Raw genomic sequence first — 26,849 nt, forward strand, 5'->3', positions numbered from 1 at the left:
TGAAATCTTTCACCTTGTTCATCGCTTACAGCACTTAAATTCTCGGGAAATCTATCAAGATGACTGTATAGGAAATGAAGCTTTATGCTCATGTTGCAACCTAGGCGCTGGAAATTTTCAAGCATTGTTTCCACTAGATCTTTGTAATTGCATGCTTTTTTGTTTCCAAGAAAATTATTCGCAACCATCGTAAATGAAGTCCAGGCCTCTTTCTCAATTTCGTTCATAGAGTTGATGAAATTTGGGTCTCTCATTAAAGTTCTAATTTGTGGTCCATCAAATACACTGGCTTTAATTTTTTCATAACTAAGTCGTGGAAATTTTTCACATATGTATTGGAAACAGTCACCTTGTAAATCTAAAGCTATAACATACTGCTTCATAAGACCTAGTTTGATGTGTAGAGGTGGAAAAATGATTTTTTCTCTGTCAATTAAAGGTTGATTTATAACATTCTGTTCTCCAACATTTAAGGATATTCTAAGAGGCCAATGTTTCTGACTCCAGTGTTGGTTTCCAGCTTGACTATCCCAGAAGCATAGAAAACACGGAAACTTTGTATATCCTCTTTGAAAGCCAAGTAAAAAGTTCACCATTTTAAGATCCACACACATGATCCTGTTATGGTCTGTATATTTTAATAACTTCAGAACCTTTTTAATGTCCTCATATGTTTCCTTTAAGTGGACTGAATAGCCAATAGGAATTGAGCCATATACATTCCCATTGTGTAGTAAGACACACTTGAGACTTCTGCTTGAACTGTCGATAAATAAACACCACTCATTTGGATGATATTGTACAACACTCATTTCAGTTAGTAAACAAGATCCACACACATGATCCTGTTATGGTCTGTATATTTTAATAACTTCAGAACCTTTTTAAGGTCCTCATATGTTTCCTTTAAGTGGACTGAATAGCCAATAGGAATTGAGCCATATACATTCCCATTGTGTAGTAAGACACACTTGAGACTTCTGCTTGAACTGTCGATAAATAAACGCCACTCATTTGGATGATATTGTACAACACTCATTTCAGTTAGTAAACCTGACACATTGTTACAGTAAACAAACCTACACTCGTGTTTAAAATATTGTACAAGATTACTTTCCCTGCTACGATAAAAAGTTATTTATCTTTGGATCTTGCTCCAGTAAGTTTTTTCATTTAATCTTGAAGCTAACAATTCAAAGGAAGTCCTTTATAAATTGGCACGGCTATTTCATTGGAATGAGCAACTGGCCGAATTGCTGAGTCAAGATTTGGATACACAATTTTTTTCTTATTCTTCTTATTATAACCAGAAGTCTGAACTAAACAAAAATAGCAATCATCTACGTGATTTTTCGGTTCACACCAAATCATTGGAATGCCAAAAGCTAATTTTTGGCATTTTCCCTTGCTCCACTGTCATAAATTTTCTACACATGACTTACACACTTTATTTGGAGCCCATGAATTGTCCTGATCTGCAAGTTTTACTTCAACTATGCAAAGGACACTTTCTTAACGAAATCAGTGATATTTGTCCTTTGACTGGGAACAGTAAAGCTGCCACAAATGTAGCAGAAGGAATCTACACTATTGACACATTTTCAAGTAGTAGACATGATGTATTTTCTTCACTGCTGACTAACATGCAATTAACAAGACAAAAAAAACCAGAGACTTTATTGAAACGTTATAAGCGCTTATCATACTTTCACGATCGATTAACAATTGACTGATTTCGATTGTTCTTTGGCTATGACACATATAGCATTCATTTGTTTTAGGCAGTTGTCATTGCTTACTTTTCATCACCTAAATGCATTAGGTTGGTTATCGGCTCTCTTGCATTCAAAGCACCAGTACGTGCCATTGCAGGTTCTTACGCATTTATTAGTTTACTAACAAGCGAGAGCGGTGAGTGCTCCAATTCTGATCTGCGCACCGCTTTGAATAATAGGCTATATCTTCGGGAATTTTTCGAATTTCTTGATAAAAAGTGAGGAATAGATTTTTAAAAGTACATACTTTCAGAAAATAATATTAAAAAATCGATTTTTTTGATCCTCTAAATAGTACTGCCTCCTTAAAACTATCAAAAACTTACAAATTAGCAAAAAGAAAATGCCATAGAGGAAAAACCTGACATGATAGAGAAAAATGGGTTTGATATTTGAAATCAGCGCACCCAAATTAGTAAAAAACAATTGTCAGATCATAATCAGCAGAAAAAAAATTTTTTTTTTGTTGGCCAGTGTTATACATGGCATCGAGTGGTTAACACTATGTTTACTGTCTGAAAATAGTGTGGATTCTATGGTCAATTTTCTTGAGTTTATGGGACAAAAAACATGAATTTTTGGGAGAAAAACCCTGTTTGCCTTTGCAAGAGATCTACTAACTTTGAAACTGGTTGGAAAAAGACTTAAAAGTTCCTGTAGTCAACAACTAGAAATGAACTTAAAACGCTCTTTCCTACTGCGGCCTAGCACTGTAGATGTACATGTCACTTCCACTTGAACAACACAGGCTGCCTAATTGAAAATTCACTTTAAACAAGCTTTCAATTTGAAACTTAATCAACCAAATTATGCATTGTAACTGTTAATATTTGCTCCCTTTACACTAAGTATGAGAAATTTTCTTTTGGATTTATTAGTGGACCATAGTTCTTTATAAATATATACAGTGGTGGCGGGTGACAATAGAAACAGGTGAGGCCAGGGGCCAAAAACAACTTAATTTTTTTATATTTATATAGTGGGTTTTATTATTGATTTTTTAGTTACTATTTCTATTGCAATAATGTTTAGTCAGACACTGGTGCATTGAGCTATTAATTTTTATTATAAGAGTTAATATAAGTAAGTAAATATTTTTATTAAATAAGCTTTCGAACAAAACACAATAAAAACAGAACAAAGATTTTTTTTCATCACTCACACTAAGCCATGATTTCTTTTCAAACCAGGTTACATAAAATGTTCTTGTTTTTTTACCATCTTGTTGAGTAATACGCACATCTCTTAGTTGGTATGCGCCAAGTCTTTTGATTTCCAATTTTTCTTCTAGACTTAATAACGAGAAACGTTTTCCCAATAAACTATCTTTGTTCATAGTTAAAATGTATTGTTTATGGACGTAATAAAAATTTAAACTTTAAAATAAATTGTAACAAAAAATGACAACAATGATTAAACACACTAAAAACAATAAAACAGATCAACAATGAGAATAAATAATAAGACAATGAAAGAATCTCTCGCTATTTATGTACAAACGCAGTGATTGGGCCAGACTAAACGGGCCCCAAAATAAGCGTTGTGCACGCTAAACAAGCACGATTGCTAGTGCACGTGCTTCACAATCAAAGAATCGTGTGCTATGTATGTATGTATAACACAGTGACTGGGCCAGACTAAACTGGCCTCAAGATAAGCGTTGCACCTGGTAAACAAACCCAATCGCTGGTGCACGTGTGTGCCTCATATATGCCCTGTGTTCTACACCTATAAAATAGGGGCAGCCATGGTTGGCCCCAGAGACCGTACTAAGTCGCATTATACAATATTGCCACAAAATACTACAGTAATGTTTTTATTAAACAATAAACATGTTGGAAATAGATCAAAAAATAATAATTACAAGAAACAAATTTTTTAAAATTACAATTATTGGAGTTATACAAATATAGGTGGGCCTGGCTCCTATAGATGAGTCGCTCCTGAATATATACAATCGTCAATAAGTTTCGCCAGCTTACTTCTGTCTGGCTTCTTCGGGACAAGAAATGAGTACACTAACGTTAAATGCTAAAAAAAAATGAAGTAACAACAGTTAAATTAAAATTGAAATGACGCGTAACATCAAGAGCATGGAATCTTAGTCATTGTTTGTCGATCGCGTTTTATAGTTTTTTGCGAAGTTGACTTCTGCTAAACATAGTGAATTTATTTAGCTTTTCCAAATATCTTTTAGTATCATGCCTTGATTTCTGTTGAGATTGTCTCCTGTCTGGAGTACGACTGCAGCTTCTTTAAAGTTTCTACATCTGAAATCTTCTTCATGCATCAACCATGAAAAACCACAAAGAGACCAATTTCTTAATATGTAATATGACTAGATGGCCTCTGGAATTACAGCGAAATCTAAAATCTCTACATCCTTTACCACCACGCTTATATGGTGTACCAAAAGTTCATTAAGTTGGAGTTTCGCTCCGCCCAATCGTGGACGGTGAAATTCTCCAACATACCTACTAGCCAAACACCTAGCCGGTCTGTTGAAAGAGAAGATAAAGAAATCAGACTCTTTTATAAAGAATTCTAAGCATTTCAGTGAAAGATTAAAAGGTATCAACATCTCAAATATAGACATACTTGCAAGCCTAGACGTAGTGTCATTATTCATGAATGTACCAGTTGAAGAAGTGATTAAGATCATAGAAAATCTCTATCTATACCACATTGCTCAGCTTTTCCGCCATTGTCTCAAATCAAACTACTTTAAAGTAAATAATATAATGTATGAACAATTTGATGGCTTAGCCATGGGCAGTCCCTTGTCACCACCTTGCACAGATCTGTTCATGGAAAAACTAGAAGCTGACATCCTATCCAAAGTAAATCTGAAACCATTAGTCTGGTGGAGATATGTGGACGATGTCTTCATTATTTGGAAAGACACAGAAAATGCCTTACATGAGTTCCTTCAAAAAAATAAATTCTTTCCACCAAAAAATCAAGTTCACATTAGAGTTGGAAAATAACAATCAATTACCTTTTCTGGCACAGATCTGTTCATGGAAAAACTAGAAGCTGACATCCTATCCAAAGTAAATCTGAAACCATTAGTCTGGTGGAGATATGTGGACGATGTCTTCATTATTTGGAAAGACACAGAAAATGCCTTACATGAGTTCCTTCAAAAAAATAAATTCTTTCCACCAAAAAATCAAGTTCACATTAGAGTTGGAAAATAACAATCAATTACCTTTTCTGGATGCATCAATAAAAAAACAAGAGAATGGACAAATCAAGTCCACAATACCACAAACCTACAGACACTGGATGTTATCTTCACTTTAAATCTACTCACCATCATGCACAAAAACTTAGCATTATACGTATGCTTAAAAATAGAGCAACAAATATCATCACAGAAGAAAAAGATCTGCTTGATGAACTCTCACTCATATCTCAAACTCTAGTCAGAAATGGTTATCCAAAAAATATAATCCAAAAGATTCTCAATAGAAACAACTCACAGCGACAACCTCCAGTCACACAGTATACATCGTCCATTGTCATACCTTACACCAGCTCAGTTTCAACAAAAATAGCAAAAAATCATGAGGTCTTTCAACATTAGGGTTGCCTTCAAACCTATTCAAACTTCACGACACGTGTTAAGATCGCCTAAGGACAGCATCGCCTTCTTCAAGTACTCAGGTGTATATAACATCCCATGTTCCTGTGGACTGAATTATATAGGCCAAACATCACAAAGCCTAGAAATCCGAATAAAAGAACATATAGGGGATGTCAGCAACAACAGAACAGATACCTCAGGATTAGCCTATCATTTCTCGATTTCGAACCACACCACTGATTGCAACAAAAGCTCCATGCCATACATTGAAGAAGATTTCAGATGTAGAAACTTTAAAGAAGCTGCAGTGGTACTCTGGACAGGAGACAATCTCAACAGAAATCAAGGCATGATACTAAAAGACATTTGGAAAAGCTTAATAAATTCACTATGTTTAGCAGAACTCGACTTCACAAAACACTATAAAACGCGATCAACAAACAATGACTAAGATTCCACGCTCCATGCTCTTGATGTTACGCATCATTTCAATTTTAATTTAATTGCTGTTACTTCATTCTTATTTTAGCATTTAACGTTAGTGTACTTATTTCTTGTCCTGAAGAAGCCAGACAGACTTAAGCTGGTGAAACTTGTTGATGATTGTATATATTTATAAAGAACGATGATCCACTAATAAATCCAAAAGAAAATTTCTCATGCTTAACCAAATTATGATTAAAACCATTTTCTATGTTGACTCATTACCACACATATAGTATAAAGATACAACATTAAAATGTCATGAAGGCTAAGGATATCACCCTATTAAACAAGCTACATGCTTTCTTGATCAATGAATAAGAATGACATTGATAAATCAGCTGCCAAGAACATTCTTAAACTGAACAGAATTGAAGATGGACACCATCATCGTCATCATAAGAAGTATTAATGGAAAAGAGGTGGATCTAGCAGATGAATTATAGGAATAGCATATTGGCATAATTGATGTTACCAAGATGAAAAGGACTAAACAGGTGATATACTTCTAAAAAAAAAAAAAAAAAAACTATAAAGATGATTGATTCAGGCAGTAGTAATCATGAATGATATGAAATGAAAAATTGAATGGTAGGCAGTTTCAAATATAGTGACATGAGCATATTTCAAAATGGAAAATTAGAAAATGCAGTAGTGCCTTGTAATCCCTCTGAAGGTACAAATTAGTTGAAGAAACAGAGGAAATATTTGAGTCAATTAGAGGACATCAGACAAAGAAAAGCTGGTTCTTATTGGAGACTTAACAGAGTAGGAAATGAATCACAAGCTTATGAATCACAAAAAATTCCAAGTAAGAATGCAATGCTAATAATAATTGTAGGGGTTTGCTGGATTTCTGTTCAAGACATGGTCTGTTAATTATGAGGGCAACAATGTGTATTACATATAAATTCATGTGGAGAGAACATGCAAAAAAAAGTCTTATTGGTTATTGTATTGTTTATAATGATATCTTCAGGCTGGTTCAGGATATTAGAGTAGACATGGGATTTGAAATAGGAAGTGATCACCATTAATTTTGGGCAGGATACATATCATCATCATATCAAAAAGAAAAATGTTTAAGAAAGTTTTAAAAATAATTAAAGTCAAGCAGATTTTAGAGATGAACTATAGACTGAAATATGCAAATATTATTGAACACAAAAGTGATGAAAAAGTTTGAAAACAAAAACCAAATCCAGAGATCTGGTAGCAAAATCTGAAGAAAGCACAGATTGATTCAGCTAGAGGAGTAAGTAGTGAAGTTGACTGCAAGAATAGAAAACATCAGAACTTTATGATGAACTCCAAGAAGTTAAAGAGGCAGTACTGGAAAAGAAGAAATCACATAGGAAGTTCCAAGCAAGTAAGACAGCATGTAAATATAAGAAAAATGTACAAATGCTAAGCTTTGTGTCAAAGTAGCTAAACAAGAGTTATGGAAATACTTTGGAAAGAAAATAGAAAATAAATATCATGAAAATGGCAAAATGTTCTGGCGGCAATCTATTAGAAATTTTAGGAATTGAGGAGTGAGTATCAGAGATATTGGTGATATAAAAGTTGAAGATAATATTCTGAATGTCTGGAAAAATTATTTTGCAAAATTATTAAAGTGAGATAACATAATATAGAAGGTCTAATTCCAGACGATTGGAGTAGCACCCTTATAGTGTTCATTTCTAAAAAGGAAAGTAAAACTAAATGTGACTACAGAAGAATTTCTCTACTGTGTCCCGGGTGAGATTTATACAGATATACTTAGAAGGGGGAAAAAATTGTAGGAGAGAAGCTTGGGGAAGAACAAACTTTGTTCAGGCCATATTTTAATGCCTTAGAAGACTGAAGTTTAAGATCTGAGAATGTTAGACTTTTGAATTTGAAAGAAAATTGTTGATAGTAAAACTAGTAATTATGTCAATTTAATAATATCATCAACCCTCACTACAGCAAACTCAGATATCACAGAAATAGTTTATTATAGTGAATTTTCATTAGAATTACATTGTAATGAAATTTCATTATAATAAATTTTTTCATTGTAATAAACAGGTTTCTGTGATGGCTGTATAAGGTTTTCAGTTCGAATTTTTTTATTATTATTATCCCAAGATTCCCATGGAGTCCAAGACTTATCGTGAAGGTCCCTTTATCATACATGCAGCTCATCATACCTTAAATAACTTCAAATTTTCTGCAGACAACACACACTCTCAGGCAATGCATTTCAATCATTCACATCTCTCAATGCAAAAAAACCTGCTTCTGAATCCCTTGCTCACACCCTCCTTATACAAATTCCAGGGTTGGTCTCATGTTCTTCACCCATCTCCCACTAGTTTATGAAAAACCTCTTCAATATTAATCCCATAACAACCCCTTACTTACTTGTATGTCTCTATCATATCATCCCTCTTTATCCTATACACTAGATTCCATAAATTGCATATTCTCAACCTTTCTTCATACTCAACATTCCAGAGACCAGAAACTACCTTAGCCAAATGCCTCGGGAGACTATTTCTAATATCTCATCCTTTGAAAACCAAGTAACCAAATCTGTGCACAGTAGTCCATATATGACCTAATCAGAGCTTTATAGAATGGAACCAGAATCTCCTTACATCTGCAGGTCAATGTCCTCTACATCATTGATAGACTTCGTTGTGTTGTCCTCACAATTTAGGCAATATTTCCTCTAAATTTTAGATCCTTATCTGCCATCTCTCCCCAAGATTTCTTATTTCTTCCACCTCCTACAATATATTCCCTCCAAGAGTAAATTCTACATCTCATCTTTGTTTTCCAAATCCTAAAACCTTACATTTTTGCCACATTGAACTGGTATTTCCACTCCCATTCCCATTCAACTCAGTCAATTCAAGTCTTGTAAGGCACTATGACATTTGTTGTACTCCTCATAGTTCTTTCTAGCTTTGCATCATCTACAAACAGCTGAATATCCCCATTCAGATCTTCCTCAGTTTTATTAACATACAAATTAAACAGCAATGGTCCTAAAACAGATTCCTGATGCATACCACTAGTGACTTTCCTGTTCCAGAATATTGCTCCACCATACACAACTTGTTGATATCTATCTCATAACTAATCTCCAATCTAATACGCTAGTCTAATATCCAATCATAGATTTGCAAAATCTATGTATAACCACTGTGTATCCATATCCCTCATTCAATGCAGCTGTCACCTTATTATAATAAGCAAGAGGATTACAAAAACATGGCCTTCCTTTACTGTTGTCAACCCAATTCTTAATCCTGGTTCTCACTAACATCTCCAACATTTTAACCTCAGCACCTGATACACAGATTGGCCTGTAATTTGATAATTGAGATCTGTCACCTCCTTTATGAAACAGTATAATCTTTCCTTCCTTCCACTCCTTTGAAAATTGACTCAATATAAGATTCATATTAAACAAATATGCCTAGGCAAATGTCAACTCCCTGACACATTCCTTCAAAATACATGGTGATATATCATCAGGTCTTTCAGCCTTATTAATTACTAAACTAGATATTACTCAATTCCACATATACCTCTTGCTCACTTACAGTCTCTACCTCCTCCTCATTCACTGCTCTCAAACTCTCCACGCTGCTTCATTCACAAGAATGAAAGACCTTTATGAACTGCTCATTAAATATCTTGTCTATATCCTCTGTAACAGTTGTCCTTATAGCATTTTCTCCAAATAATGACACCCTACCTTAATTTTTTTTTTTTTTTTTTTTTTTTGCTGGTTACATATCAAAAGAACTCCCAAGGATATTTTTTGTCTTCATTAGCTAACTGCTGCTCATATTGAACTTTTGCTACCCTTACCAACCAATTCACCCTCCTTGTCTATTTTCTTTATTGTATATTGTATTCTTTATGTAACTGATCATTTCCACTCATCTTATGTTACCTCCATAATGTCTTCTTTCTTTATGTTGCATGCTTAATCTCTTCATTTATTCATTTCACACCTACCTTATTTAACATTCCGATCTCCTTGCCTGTTTTCTTTATTGTATATTGTATTCTTTATGTAACTGATCATTTCCACTCATCTTATGTTACCTCCATAATGCATTCTTTCTTTATATTGCATGCTTAATCTCTTCATTTATTCATTTCACACCTACCTTATTTAACATTCCGACCTTTGGAATACATTTAGACATTGCTTCTACTAGATAATTCTTGAATATCACCCAAGCAGCATTGATCTGCTTTCCTACCAACTCCTCATTCCATCCTATACCTGCAGGTTGTCTTCTGAGCTTCTTATAATCACCAACCTTGTAGTTCCACATATTGTTACACCCTGATAACTTAAGAATGTGAAAATTTCAATTATCATGATGTAACAAGAGAAGAAATAAAAACCCTGTATAGATAACTAAGTAAGCAAGCTTGTTCCTAAGCAGATATCGTTAAGAGCCTTTGAAAGTAACGAATACAAAAAATAAAAAAAAATAAAAACATGCTTGCATCCAAGTGAAAAATATAGCTGAAAGTGTTTGTTGAACTAAATAAGAAAAAAGAAGGGAATTTTATTACAGTTGTGATATGATAAATAAGGTTAAGTAAAGCAAAGAAGATTAGTCATAGGATTTTGTATGTGAGAGGCTAGTTTTTTTACACTTGAAATAAGAGATTAAAGATTCGAGTTAATTCTTAGAAAATTTTGGAAAGGGGATTAATTTAGTATAGATGACATAGAGGTAGCTTAAACAAAAACCAAAGCTCAAGGTCATAATTCCCGCGTTGAGACTTCATCACATGTCAGTCCCGTGCAGACGGACCGCATGATGTTTTGGCAGAAAAACAGCACTCCAATTGGTCAGTGAAATCGACTCCAGTAAGGGGGGAAGAAAAGAAATTGAAGAAGGTGCCGGTAGAGTCATCGTATAAAAGGGTTAGGAAACCCCCCCCCCCCGCCCACGAGGCTTTTTTCCTCAGAGTTTTTCTTCATGAGTCTTCGTATAGGTCTCACGCGGTTTTCCTGAGTGACGGGTTAGGAGTTTTCTCCGTCTGACACAATAAGGAAACAAAGGGTGCGGGATTTCAATTCCATGTTCCTATTGTAAGAAATGAAGGACGCCATTTAGTTAAAAGAGAGAGAAGATAATGTCAGTGTGTTTCATCATCCAGTGATCGTAACGAGAGAAAGAAAATTCTATAAAGGAGTCAGTGCCCACGTGGTGAATTTCATAGCCATAGACTTGATGATCCTATGTATGTCCTTGATTGAAGAATGTAAGGTAAAGATTGTGAAAGCCCATCTTAGTGCCAAAAGAACTTAGGAGTGATAAGTTATAGAAGAGTTCGTCCTAGGAAGGTAAAATATCGGAAAAAGGTAGAAACCAGTGTAGAAGACTCAAGTCAAAAGGTACTGTAAAATCTCTTGTCATTTCAAATCATATGTAACTGTAGTCATTGTTCAGTTACTGAACAGTTGAAAGGATAAATGAGAATTATACTAGGACTTTAGTACATGTCAAACTAGAATAAAAAATGAGCTTGTTATTACTAATTAATACGTAATTCATGTGCCTAGAGATTTATGCATGTACGTTGTATTTTAATTAAGAGAGTTTTAAAGGTCAAAGGTGTGTATTTGCTCAGCGAAAGGATAAATTTAATCCATATTGTCTTAGTGAGAAAATTAGAATAACTGATTATATATGTCCTAGAAAATACAGAATTATAGCATGATCAAACTAGTAAGGGGTTAGACAAAGGATCAACTAGTTCTAGAATTATACATGTGTATATGTATAGAATCTGTTATGGCGATATATGATCACAATTCTCATGTAGGATCTTAACCTAATAATTGTGTTTAGCTAGTGAAAATTTGTAATATATATTCTTAGTGTTGAATTGAGTTTTATTTGATAAAGAATGAATTGTACCATGTTTAAGAGTTCAATAAACTTTTGTTCATTGAAAATACAGTTGTCTGAGATTGCCACTCTATGCACCACTCGTAACAACGTACGAACCTAATCATGCGGGGGGGGGGGGGGGGGTTGTTAAGTTATGAGATAAAGTTTACGACTGCATATTAGTTTCACACTCAGACATATTTTGGTAATTGCTCCTTGTTTTTGAATTTTATATCTTAAACTAAATGTCCTGAAAGGCACAGTATAAAATAAATATTTAGGGACACTAAGGGGAGAAGAAGCTTGAATATTTGTATTTGGGTGATATCTCATATATAAATAAGATTTGGAAAAAGACAAGTAGAGTTTCACATGTAAGGATAGTTGAAAGCCTAATAATCGTAAATTGGGACACAACAATATGTCCTTTCTTCACAGAAGTCTTCACATAGCTGGCAACCACCCAGGTAATCACTTTATGGTCACTGTCACCAAGTAGAGGGAGATTTGACACCTCATTTATAATAACATACTCTAATGAGATGATCAAATTCAAGCCACTCAATCCTTGTGTGCCTTCTGTTACATGCTGCTTGAGGTAGTTGTCCCTCAAAAACTCTAGAAATGCATTTTCTTTACTTCCAGTTGCTATCTCGTCATCCCAATCTAAATCTATATTGCCATAATTAAAATCACCCATAATGATCACATCACATCACCCTTTTCCTATTTGCTTGACTAATTTGCTTATACTTTTTATAGTTGCTACCCTCTGGAGCGTTTTAACAAGAATAAAACTGATTTTGTGCGTCGATTTATTACTATGGATGAGACTTGGATTCCCCAATACACCAGAATCCAAACAGCAGTCAAAACAGCGGAAGAAGCCGTTTGTTCAGCGCCAAAGAAGACAAAGTCAGTTCCATCAGCAGGATAGGTCATGGCATCGGTGTTTTGGGATGCTGTTGTTTATCTTGAAAAAGGTAAAACAATAACCAGGGAATGTTATTCCTATCTTTTAACCAGACTGGTAATACGGAGGGTAGCAACAAAAAAAAAAACAGCCAATATATTTAAAATAAGGAACACTCCTAAACTAAAACAGGCTATAATAGCTGTAATAATAATAATAATAGTGTTTAAGAGGAGTAACATGGAAATTTTCCCAGAAATAATACCTGATCAATAATAATAAGAGCAAAAAAAAAACTTTAATTCACCCATGGTAAAAATAATCATAATTAAAATTCCTAATCAATAATAATTACAATACCTAATCAATAATAATAAGAGCAAAAAAAACCCTTTAGTTCACCCATGTAAAAATAATCATAATTAAAATTCTGAATATTTTTACGTATTGTTTATGTATGTTTATTAGTTTTGTTTTCATAACACGCATTGTCGGCACTTGCGATGTGCCCTTTATGGAAATTGTTTTGTTAAAAGTGATATGTAAAGCAGTTAAAAATTTATGTACTTACCGGATTTGAATAGTTGTGTTACTTTAAACAAATTTTATTGTAATTTAAAATTATCAAAAGTTGTGTTTTATGAGGACATTCTCTTGTCGCTAATGGAGACAAAGTGTCAGCCATTATACAGTACTTAGTTTCTCGCTTGCCACGGAGTGTGCATGCTCGCCGAGAAGTTTGATGAGTGATTGACAGCTGACAAGAAAGCGTTCAGCATCTGAGTAACGCCTGTAAACAAGAGAGCGTTCGGAAGGAATTTAGAACACAAGCCGGCAGATATTTAGATTCAGAGGAACTGAAGTTTTTTAAGTGACAGTCGGAAGAAAATTAATAGTATATTCCGAAAAAGGAATCGTGGAACTATTAAGTTTCAAAGTGGAATAAGTATTGATGAATAAACGGGAGAAATATTGCTATATGCGTTTTAAATGGAATATTGGAGAAAACAGTAACTGAAAGATTTATAGTAGATTCCAAAAAGGGAATCGTAGAACTGTAAGTTTTTTTTTAATCGGAAGAGTTGAGATTGTCAATAAGCATTTAGTGAATAAAAGAAGAATTTGCTATTTACGTTCTAAAGGAATGTTCGAGAAAACTCTGATTAGGAAGTTTCATCTGTATTAAGGACGCCGGATCTGACTATTATTTCTAATGAAGAAAAGAGACAGAATTAAGTTCGGAAGAATTAATGTGTGCTACATAAGTGATCAGAAAGGATCCTGTAAAAATGAAGAATAAAGTCATATGTCTTTGGAGAAGGGCCTTGACAGAGAGAGAAACTAGCTATGAACATTTTGTGATTGTGCAAACAAAGTGTTTAGTCTAATCTTAAGTGTAAATTTAATTTAAAAAGGCCTTGGATCCAATTAATTTGTAGTTAGTTATGTAATATTTGTTTGAAGTGTATATATATATTGTTTTTGTTTTATTAAATGTGTTTATTTTGGTCTTGAGTCAGTGATTATTTGGATTCTGAAAGAACGAGTTAAGATCATTGCACCAATTGGAGTGAACCCGTGTGCATATAATAACATATAGGTGCACTCGGAATTAAAAAAATAATTGTTAGAAACAGAGATCATTCTCTATGGTAGGATTAATATTAAGATATAATATCTATGAATATTCTTATCTATATAAAAATCCACCAATTATTAACAAGGAGTAACATGGAAATTTTCCCAGAAACAATACCTAATCAATAATAATAAGAGCAAAAAATACCCTTTAGTTCACCCATGGTACTAATGTAATGTATTATATGTAAAATATAATGTATTATAAGTGTTGATTGACCTTTTGTAGATTGACCCACATAAAAACTGACCTTGGAGGGCCAGGTGTATTTTGGTTTGTTCCTTATCCTTTGACCTGTCTGACATGGAGGTCTCTTAGGATCACTGCAGTGCTCAAGGCCCTTTCATTCTGATAAGTAGAGACACAATCAGAAATAAGAGGATTAATTTGTATTAGGAGAAAGCATTTTGATAGTGATAACTAATATTTAAGTTAGATTAAGTTAAGATTAACGAATTGACAGCGTATACTAGAAACATAGATTAAATAAACTTTAATATATACTTTCCGATATTTCGGCGAACGTCACGTTGCCATCTTCTTGGGAACTTACTACAAAGACACGTGCACACAAGTACTAATAACAGCAAATGAGACTGAATCTAGGAAGCTAGCGTTTTCCTAAAGTCCTGATGGTGCCCCCTGGCGGGCTATATTGGTAGTTCTTGGCCTTTGGGCTGAAGTTCTTCTGATAAAAGTTTCCCAAATTTGAGGCAGTCTCATGCATCCAAATTTGTTGAGGTTTGGCATGTTCCTAAGGGCCGAGGCTGATTCCATGAATAGTCTTTCATACTTGAACTTGCTGCGGTGTATTACTGTGGCTTTCTTCCATCTTATTCTGTGGCGAGTATCCAGAGCGTGGTCTGCAAGCCCAGAGTGGCTGTACTGGTGAAATCGGATGTAATCCTTGTGTTCTGAGATTCTGATATTTGCTGTACTGCCTGTTTGGCCAAAGTAGGACAGTTTACAGCTGCAAGGGACCTGGTATACACCAGGTAGGTAGAGGGGAAGTGGTTGGTCTTTGGTGGAGCAGATAAGGGATGCCAGTTTTCTATGTAGTCTGTAACAAGTGGTCAAGTCATGTTTTTTTAAGATTTTATTGATTTTTTCCGAGGTGCCTCGGATGTAGGGAATGGTGATGGATTTAGAGTAATCTTTTTTGTGAAGGGGAGGGGGTGGTGGGTTGTGGATAACTGGGTTAAGTATTTTTTGGAGGGAGTAGCCATTGGCTGAGAAAGTGTCACGGATGTGATTTGGTTCAGTGGTTAGGGCTTGATCATTAGAACAGATTATTTTTGCCCTGTTGAATAATGTCTTAATAACTCCATATTGTTGTGAGGGGGGGGTGATGGGATTGTTCGTGAATGTATCTGCCTGTATGGGTGGGTTTTCTATAAACTGAGAAAACCAAGGTTCCATCAGGTTGGCGGGTGACTAGTGTGTCTAGGAAAGGGAGGTTATTGTTTTCTTCTTTTTCCAGGGTGAATTTGATTCTAGGGTGTTGGTTGTTTAAGTGTGTTAGGAAGGAGAGGAGTGAATCCGGGCCATGTGGCCAAATAGCGAAAACATCATCAACGTAGCAAAGCCATATGGTAGGTTTTTGTGGGGCTGTGTTTAAGGCTTTCTCTTCAAACGTCCATGAAGAAGTTGGCCAAGGGTGGGGAAAGTGGTGAACCCATGGCTGTCCCCTCTATCTGTTTGTAGATTCATTTTGATAGTCTTTAATATATAATTATCTTTATTTTAGGAACAGTAGTTAATGCAGTCCAGCCTAAAGATGTTCTTAATAGTCCAGAAGGCAGCATGACACCAGAGCAACAAAATCTTTTAAAAGACTATAAGGATATTATTAGGGAACAGGTAAATATAATATTATATATCAATCTTTTTTCACTTTATTTCTGAAATTTCTACTGTCCCAGAAGTTTCATTGATTGATTTCATATTTATAAATTTAGGGACACAAAAACACACGTGTTGAACACATTATTTTATTAATTACTAATAAAATAAAACTTGACGTTTCGACCCCTGTATCGAGGTCATCATCGGAAGGATAAAAGTGTATAAGGAACCAAGCTACATGCTCTAGCCCTGTATACCAGTAAACTAAATCTACGTAGTTAATTAATCTTTTTCCCTAGCCTGACCTCTAGTGATTAAAAAAAAATTTTTTTTTTAAATATATAAATAAATACAGCTACAATAAACTGCTAAAGTCCTCATGTATTAATATTCTTCTAGATTTGTACAGTTCTGATTGTTATAATGTGATTTCCTTCAGTTGCTGTTGAATGTTACAAACACTTCACCAGGTTGTCTTCTTGTAGTGGGATGGTAATACAGGTTGTAGATGGGTCCTCCACATTCTTGAAATGGTTAGGCCATCATTTTTGTTGAGATTTGGGTTGTGTTTGAGAATTTCACATGACTCTTTAAATTTTCTCTCAAACCAACCAGGTTTTGGTGCGGTGTAGGGACTTGATATTTTTCCAATCAGTTCTGTGGTATGTTTGGAGTGCTTGGTCAGAAAGGCTGGTTTTTCCAAAATGGAGGTATTTAATGTGTTGTTTATGTTCGTCTTGTCTGATTGGGATAGTTTGCCCTGTTTCCCCTATGTATGGTATGTACATGTGCATTGTATTTTGTATACCCCTGGGTGGGCTAGGTGTGGAAGAGGATCTTTAGAAGAACTGAGTAGGTGTCTTAACTTATTTGAGGGGAGTTTAAAGGCGGTTTTAATGTTGTATTTGCATAGTGTTCTGTCTATTTTTTCAGAAATGCCTCTAACATAAGGAATGGCAATAGCATTCTTGAAATCTTTTTTGTTCTTACTGGTATCTTTGTGGAGGATCTTGTGAATAGTTTTTTTACTGTATCCATTTTTTATAAATGTTTGGTTGATGATCTTGTATTCCTGGTTTAGAGCTTGTTCATTAGAACAAATAGAGCTCTGTGTTTAAGGGTGCTTATGATACCTAGTTTTTGTGTTGGGTGGTGGTAAGAATTTTTGTGTATGTATTGGCCTGTGTGTGTAGGTTTGCAGTAAACTGAGAAGGAGAGACAGCCAGACGGAAGACGTGTGTCTAGGAATGGAAGAGAGTTGTTTTTTTCCATTTCAATGGTGAATTGGATACATTTGTGTTTGTTTAGGTCGCTAAGGAATGTATTTAGAGCTTTGCGACCGTAGTGCAAAATGGCGAAAATATTGTCGACGTATCTGAGCTAAATTTTGGGCTTTAGACATGCTGTCTCTAGAGCACGTTGCTCAAAGTCTTCCATATAAAAGTTAGCTATGGGAGGAAAAGCGGTGAGCCGATGCCTGTACCTTCTTTTTGAAGCTAAAAATTGTTTTGCCACACGAAATATCCGGAGTGGAGTACGTGTGCAAAGAGGGCCGTGATGTCGTGTGGAAATGTGTTCTGTAGGAGCAAGATAGTGTCATTGATTGGGACATTGGTGAAAAGGGAAGTTATGTTGACTAATAAATCTTGGTCGTTGAGTGTAATGTTTTTAATTTTATTAATGAAATGTGTATTTTTTATGTAGGAAGGGGACTGACCTACCAATTCCTTAAGTATTCTGCTAATTTTTTGGCTAAGTGATAATTTGGGCTGTCAATTCCTTCAACTATCGGACAAGACATTATGTGTAATTTTTGTGTATTTTTGGCAGACCGTAAATTCTGGGTGCATGGGCATAATGAGGTATTAATTTTTTTGTTGTTTCTTCGGGCCATGTGTGGACGGATTTGATTAATTCAGTTGTTTTCTTTTTGTTACGTTTTGTAGGGTTGTAGTTTACCGTTTGGTAGGTGTTGTGGTCCGACATCAAATGGTTCATTTTTTTTCAATGTATGTTGTACGGTCTAAAAGGACAGTGGCATTGCCTTTATCTGCTTTCGTGATTTTAATGTCTTGGTTATTTTTTAAGGATTTAAGGGCTAGATTTTCGATTTTGTTTAAGTTGGTGCTTAGTTTTTTGTTTGAATTTAGTATACACGATGTTTCCATTCGTATTTTATCAACCAAATTGGTGGGGAGGGATCTTAAACCTCTCTCTATATGATAAACGATATCAAGTTCGTTCACTGACCTCGGAGCAATGCCATAGTTCAAACCTTTCTTTAGCAGTGAGAGTTCACCATGGGTGAGATTGTGGTTTGATTGCTTGATAAGTTAAGACACCTACTCAGTTCTTCTAAAGATCCTCTTCCACACCTAGCCCACCCAGGGGTATTCAAAATACAGTATACATAGGGAAACAGGGCGAGCTATCCTAATCAGACAAGACGAACATAAACGACACATTAAATACCTCCATTTTGGAAAAACTGGCCTTTCTGACCACGCACTCCAAACATATCACAGAATTGATTGGAAAAATACCAAGTCCCTACACCACACCAAAACCTGGTTGGTTTGAGAGAAAATTTAAAGAGTCATGTGAAATGTTCAAATACAACCCAAATCTCAACAAAAATGATGGCCTTACCATTTCAAGAATGTGGAGGACCCATCTACAACCTGTATAACAACCTAAACTAGAAAAATCCATAGAAAAATCCCACTACAAGAAGACAACCTTGTGAAGTGTTTTTAACATTCAACAGCAACTGAAGGAAATCATATTATAACAATCAGAACTGTACAAATCCAGAAGAATATTAATACATGAGGACTTTAGCAGTTTATTGTAGTTGTATTTATTTATTTTTAATTAATTTATTTATTTTTTATTTATTTTTATTTTTTTTATCACTAGAGGTCAGGCTAGGGAAAAGGATTAATTAACTACGTAGATTTAGTTTACCGGTATACAGGGCTAGAGCATGTAGCTTGGTTCCTTACACACTTTTATCCTTCCGATGATGACCTCGATACAGGGGTCGAAACGTCAAGTTTTATTATATTAGTAATTAATAAAATAATCTGTTCAACACGTGTGTTTTTGTGTCCCTAAATTTTTAAATATGAAAGCTGATCACCATGTAACCTTAAAAGAAAGAATCATCAATTGATTATTTCATATTCATTTGCAGGAATTTATTTGCAGGAATTTCATCTCAGAAACTCATATTAATAAAGAAGTTAACTATAGTTGCTGCAACCATAGCATCATTTTGCTTTCGTTTCTTGAAAGTCAGATTTTGGCTTATTCCAGGCTCTCTTCTCCCTCTGAAATGCACTTGACTCCAAAACATAATCATCTGGAAACACATGCAGTTAACAGACATAATATGGCACGATGCCTTAGTTGACATATCTATAATTATAGCCACATTCAGATTCACTTGAGAAATTCCAACATCATATCACTTTTATTAGGAATAACAAATATAATTCCTCTTAATCCTCTAATAGTAACCATCTAAATATAAGGAATTTATTGGATTATAGACCAGTAAAAATGTTCATATATTATATATATACTGTTCTTGCAGTTCATTTACATGGCAAAAAGGATTTCATCATCATCAAATTCTTAACATGTTCCCTCAATGGGTGTATAGGATATGATAGTACTACATGAAAAACTTACATCATTATTAACTTTCTATCTACAATTTTCCTCCAAATTAATCTGTTACCTGTCAAGACTCCATTATCAGATCTTATATTTCTATCTTCTAAGGCACTTTTTACTGTATCACTTCATATGGCTTGATCTTTCTCTGAGTCTTTTTCCTGCCAACCTGTCTGAGAACACTTGCTTTGCTAATCTTTCCTTTCCCATTCTGTTTAAGTGACCATACCACCTGAGATTAGCTCCGCTAAAGCATTTCTGGATGCTGACAGTGTTAAGTTCTTTCCTGATATCCTCATTTTTAATATGATATTACCATTGATGCAGTCTGTTCATGCCCCTAATCTTCTCAGGACTCTCATATCTGCAGTCTCTAGTCTTTGGTCAAGTGTTTTATTTCTAACCCAGCTCTCAGGTCCATAAGTTAAAATTGGTTTGAACACTACCTTGTATACATCTAATTTAGTGTTTTAACTAATTTCTCTGTTATTCCATATAAATTTATTCAGTTGACTTCCATACTAGCTTTGTTGATTCTGTTGTCTATTTCCATATTTAATTTACCATCTTCACTAAAAATCGTGCCTAAGTAGCTGAAACGTTTAACTTGTTCTATAGGTTCTCCATTCACAATGCAGTTGATATTTACACTGCTTCTGCATATTTTCATTGTCTTGGTCTTGTTATTGCTGACCTTCATAGCATATCAATTACAACAGTTATTCAATTTAGTTAGGGAATCTTGCAGGCTTGTAGCAGATTTATTTAGAAGTATAGCATCATCTGCATAAAGCAAAGAACTGGGATTAACATTTCCAATTTTTATATCAGGTTTAATGCCACTTACCTTTATAATGTGATCTATATAGATAATGAAACAGAGGGGATAATGTACATCCTTGTCTGACATCAGATTTAAGATTAAACCACCTTCCTGTACTTCCTTCAGTTCTAACTGCTGACTTACAACTCAAATAAGACTAAGTATTGCTTGATATATATGCCCCACTGACACCATATAATTATGTTAAAGATACCAAGCAATTGTATAAGCTAGGTTTTAATCCTTTTTCCCAAGTAAGCAAACAGGCAAGTATGTCAAGTTTGTGCCTGTACGTAGTGCAAGACTGAGGCAACTCTTGCAAGTAGTACAAGACCGAGGCAACTCGTGGTAAAGGTGGAGTAAGCTACAATCACTTTCCTTAGTATTTTTCCCCTAATGCAAAGCACATCCCCTTGCGGAGATGTACGATGCTATGCATTAAAGGCAGGGGTCACTAGCCAGACCAGTTTTGACTTTTATTGAGATCTCGTCAGTGGGAGCTAGACCTGAAATACGAAGGTTGAAGTAATGCAGAGCTTATACAAATTTTACCTAAGCAAGTTGCCATAAGGTGCTTTGACCTTATTAATTTTACCATATAACTATACCATTTTGAATAGCTTCTCTTTTGGCACCTTGTCATATGCCTTTTCCAGATCTAAAAAACTTAAATATACAGATCTTTGTTATATTACCATGATTTCTCAACTATTTGTCATAAAGTGAAAATCTGATCCTGACAGACTCTGTTCGGCCTGAATCCAGCTTGTTCTTCTCTTAACCTTTTCTCAAGTATACTTGTGTAAATCTTACCAGGGACACTCAGTAGGGAAATACCTCTGTAATTCTCACATTCAGTTTTATTTCCCTTTTTATATATGGGCACTATGAGCGCTCTACTTCAATCATCCAGAATTCGTCCCTCTGTCCAGGTCCTCTGAACTATGCAGTACAGCCATTGTAAGACTTTTATACCTCCATACTTGAGCATTTCTGGTTGAATATCATCAACTCCTGCTGCCTTTCCAGATTTCAGGCCTTTGATGGCTTTTTCTACTTTAAGTATGGATATGTATTCCTGACTGCATCCCTGTTGAGTGTTTTTTACCACTGTGCTGTCACTGATTGTTTCATTTAGCAACTTTTCGAAGTACAGGCAGCCCTCAGTTTACGCCTCTGTTCCGTTCCTGAAAAAAACGGCGTAAACCGAATCGCCGTAAAATGAACCCAATTTTAATGGGAGGTTTGAAGTTATGTTCCGTGCAGTCAAAAAATATGCACATGAAGTATGTGTAACATCATTATATTTAAAGCTTTGATAATACATACATATATATTTGTTAAAATAAAATGATTAATAACGAAAACAAAAGAAAATTATTTAAAAAAAAAATATGAAACTTTGAAAAGATATTACATATTTCTATGTTGAAGTTCCTGGTTTCGGATCACCTGCATTTTTTTAAAAAAAAGTATCCAGTATTAACTGCCTAGATTTTCTTTTTCTTTCTTTAAGGAGTTCAGTGTAAGGTCGAATAGATGTTATTACACTCCTTTTTACTTCGCACTGCGTTCCCAATCGTGATCCATTTCGCAGAGTTCATCAGTCAATGTCTCTATACTTGCAAGGATACGCTGTAAATCAGCCGTTTTCATATCTCTCAGAGGACCTTCTTTTGTTTTCTTTCTCCTCCTTTGGATGTTGACTTAATTGTTCGGCTAATTCTTTTAAGTCTTCATTGGAAAGCGGTTTATCATGGCTCTCTAAGACTTCTGTCACATCTTCAGCTGTAAAATATTGTAAACACTTTGCTGACACGTCATTTCAAGCTGCCTCGATGTTGTTAATGCCCTTCAAAATATCGAATGACCACCAATAGTCTTGAATAGTTTTTCCTGAAGTGTACAAGACTTACCATTTCCATAAATGTTATATGGAGGTAATAGGCTTTGAAGATTGATATAATCCCCTGATTCTTCAGTTGCAAAAGCAATGTTGTGTTTGTCAAGGTTGTTTACATCCTTGTAAACAACCTTGACATCCAATGGTGTTCTTACTTCAGCAAGGTTTTGAGAATGTCTAGGGCATTATCCAGTAGAAGCAATGCCTTGGCTGGCAAATCATTTTCTTTACAGAAGCGAAGTACAGTAGGACAAAAATGTAATTTGTGTACCAATCTATAAAAACGTCTTATGTATGTAACCCAAGCTTTCTTGTACCATTTTCAATAGACTGGCAGCATGGCTTTTAGACCCTTGAAGGCACGTTATGTCTGTGAATGGTATACCAACATTGGTTTAAGCTTCAAAGTTCCGGAGACATTTGCACCCAACAAAAACATAAGTCTGTCTTTTGCAGCTTTAAAACCTGGCGTGGAATATTCTTCACAAGAAATGAAGGTGCGTGATGGCAATTTTTTCCAGTAGAGCCCAGTCTCATCAACATTAAAAATGAGATCAGAAAGATAACTTCCTTGTTCTACACAGTCTTGAAATTCTTTAGGAAAAGCAGCCGTTGCCGTAACATCTGCACTTGCTGCCTCACCACATAATTTGACACTGTGGCACTTACTTCAAGGCTTAAATTTCATGAACCAACCTTTGCTTCCTAAAAATATTTCTTCGCCTCCATCTGTCTTTTTAAGATCCTCAAAAGTTTTTGCTTTCTCAGTTATAACAGCCTGCGTCAGAGGAATGTTTTTCTGATTCAATCATCCATCCATAATGATAATAATTTTTCCATTTTTCATGAAGTTTACCCCTGCTATAGCGTACATGTTTTGCATTTAGTGCTGCCGTAGATTGTTGCACAGACTGTTTTATTCTATCTGCATTTTTCATAATTGTAGTAGCAGTCGATGAGGTAAGTTCATACTCCTACAGACATTAGCACGTGTCTGCCAATCTTCCTTTCTTCGAATCACTTCCATCTCCTTTTCAAGTGTGATTGATTTCCACACCTTCTTAACACCAAGTTCTGCTAATTTTTCTGCACTTCTGTTATCAGACATGGTATGTATTACACACTTTATCAATTTAAATACATATGTACGTAAAAAAAATTAAATAGAACAATTAGGTAGATTCAACATTAAAACTAGGTTTGATACATATATGTCATAGTAGCTCGGTAAGCACTCAAACATTAGAGTGCCTGCTAGCGTCATTTCTCAGTCAACCACACTACAGTAAGAAAGCACGCACAGGCAACTGGTGTTATTGTGAATCGGCGTAAATTTAACCAGCGTAAACTGAGGGCCACCTGTAATTACTCCATACTTCAAAAATATCTTTTACTCGAGTTTTCATGTCACCTTTATCATTTCTAATTCCTTTTACAGTACTCTTTCCTCATTTCTGAGCTTCCTCAACAACCTCCAGAATATCTTACCACCTTCTTGATATTTATTTTCTATGTTCTTACCAAAGTCCTCCCATGACTTTTATTTAACTAGTTTCATGCAGTGTTTAGCTTTCTTACATTTGTCTCTGTGTTCTCTAAGAGTGCAAGCTGACTTATTTGCAAGGAACTTTTGATATACTTCCTTCTTTTCCTTCACTGCCTCTTTAACTTCTTGTGTCCACTGTGGCGTTCTGATTTTTCTATCCTTGTAGACAACCTCACCACATGCCTCTCTGGCTGAATCAATCAATGTTTTCTTCAAGGCTTGCCAGTGCATCTCCAAGGTTTGGTTCATGTTCTGAAATGCTTTCATTTTTTCATGAATAATGTTTGTTTATTTTAGTCTACAGTTCAAATCTGAGATCTACTCAACTTTTATTCACTGTAAAACTTTCTTACATGTTGTTCTTTTCAATATGGAATTCAATTTTATCTTACCCAAGACTAAATAGTGATCACTTCCAATTTCAAATCCTCTGTACACTCTGGTGTCCTTCACCAGTGACAACAATAACATAGTCAATGAGACTTTTCTTATTCCTTGCCTCTTCTCTCCATATGAATTTGTGCACATTTTTATGTTGAAACATTGTGTTAGTAATAACCAATCCATATCCAGAGCAGAAATCCAACAAGTATTTGCCATTATTAATAGCTTTGCTGTTTTCTCCAAATTTTCCCAAATTATAATTTGGGAAACAAAAATAATTATTTTTGTTTCCCAAAATTATGTCTGATAATCATTTTCTACTCTGCTGTTTAGATCCCCAACATGGACCAATTTTTCATTGTGTCATTTGGTTTCTCTAAAGCCTCAAATAATTCCTCCAGTTACTTAGTAGACTTTCTTTGGGACCATGGGTACAATTAAGTCTCATTGTCCAGTTCCCCATTCTGATATTTGCCCACATCTCTCTACTTGAAATTGCTTTCCATTCAAGAAGATTAGCCTCGTATTTAGTGTTGAATACTATGGCTATTCCTTCTTTTCCTTGATTGTCATTGCCTGAATTTAACATTTTGTATTAATTGCTCAGAAAAATCTGACCAGTTTTTGTCTTTTTTGTCACTGCTATTGAGTCGATCTGATACTTATCCAATTCCTCAGCTAGTTCCATATCTTTGCCATTCAGGCTTCTTATGTTGATAGTGCTGATCTTGAAGTTCCATAATGTTGGGTGTATTTCAGGATTTGTTCCATTAGCTGACTTTTCACTGTTCGTCCTGGTTCTCTGGTGAAAACAATGGATGGGGGGGGGGCTTGTTTAATTGGACAACATCCCAGCAAGATGAAATTCTGTCTTGTTGTACCATCATTTTATATTTTTGTTTTAGCCAATAAGAATGCAGTTTGGTCAGCTAAAACCAAATTGCCAGCCCATCCTCGTTCGTTCAGTATCTAGGTAGACACCTAACGGAGTGCACCATGAGAAGGTGAGGATTGGACCAGGTCAGAAGCCTGGTTGGTTCTCCACATTCTTTTAAGGGTTATGTGGAGGCTCCTCTCAGTTATACAGCTTTGGCCCTTAAGCACCCCTCCCATTTGTCCCTATTGTTGAATTCTTATCGAAGTTATACAATATCTCAAGAACTTCTGATGTATTTCTATCTTTTCATTCAATGTAGTGCATTTGTTCACTTTGTGTTGTCATGTTACATACATCAGGTGATTATATCTTAGCAAAGTGAGCACTGATTTCAAAAATTGTATTCGTTTCTGACACAAGAGTACACTCTGTATTCAGTAAAGTTATTTATCCACCATTCATTGCTTTCTGTACAGTACTCATAATTTTTATAATCTGCTCTTTAAATATTTCATAACTCCTTTCGCCTTATTCTCATGATATTCCTTGTACATCGTCTTATGGATCTCTTGCTTAATAAGATTGAACAAACATTTCACTCCCACCTTATTTATTCTTAGAACTCTAAGGGACAACATTGAGATATTGCATCATTTAAACATCTTTTCAAAGCTTTCCCTGCACTGCTGTTATTATTATTATTATTATTATGACAACTCCAGGAGAGCACCACTCAATCCACTACCTACAATGAACTGCAACTGCTATCATCTACACCAATGCCATCTACCACCCACCACCACTAATATTTTCACAAATATCCATGCCCATGGTGGGATTCAAACCCACAGCCTTTTGGCTGGAGAGTGGATACGCTAACCACTTGGCCAACCAGGCTGGCCATAATATTCTCCATAACTGATACTATGGGACCAGACAGGTATTCTTGTCAGCTTGTTGTCATTTCCATGCTTTACAGTTCAGCATGTAATTCTTCCTAATTGGAATATCCATATACAGCGAAACCTCGGTTGTCGAAACGCCTCTGTTCTCGAACAATTCGGTTTCCGAACAGAATTTCAGTTCCCGAACAGGCAAATGGCAACCATGTGCTCCGCATGCTGAGCTGTAAGGCAGGAAAGCATCAGTTACATGGCAGCCTTCGTTCGGTGCAGACACCTGCTCGAATTTGTAATGAGTTTTCTTGATTTTCTTTGTGTTTTGTTGTTTTATTTTCATAAATTATTATTAATTAAGCCACCATGGGGCCACAGAAGAATAGTGATAGCAGCAAAGTGAAAAGAAAAGTTGTTAGAACCACGATAGAGATGAAAAAAGAAATCATATCCAAGCATGAAAATGGTGTTCGTGTCTCGAGTCTCTTGCTATGCAGTTCGCTATGGCGAAATCAACAATATGTACAATACTCAAAAATAAAGAGGCGATCAAGAGAGTTGATGTTGCAAGAGGAGTGAAAGTTCTTAC

The 26,849-nt window shown here is 35.2% G+C and overlaps 1 protein-coding gene across 2 annotated transcripts in view; it reads left to right on the top strand.

Moving 5' to 3' along the window:
- LOC150099478 (general vesicular transport factor p115-like) overlaps positions 1–26,849 on the top strand; it is a 354,365-nt gene that overhangs the window by 260,599 nt on the left and 66,917 nt on the right. For both annotated transcript variants that reach the window (XM_090403647.1, XM_090403648.1), the window contains exon 16: positions 16,053–16,165. In XM_090403647.1, the coding sequence (XP_090259773.1) occupies positions 16,053–16,165 (113 nt within the window). The remainder of the gene's footprint in view (positions 1–16,052; positions 16,166–26,849) is intronic.

This window comes from Typopeltis vanoorti, chromosome 14, assembly GCF_054136105.1.
Source record: "Typopeltis vanoorti isolate ZY-2024b chromosome 14, IOZ_Tvanoo_1.0, whole genome shotgun sequence".
Taxonomy (NCBI): domain Eukaryota; kingdom Metazoa; phylum Arthropoda; class Arachnida; order Uropygi; family Thelyphonidae; genus Typopeltis; species Typopeltis vanoorti.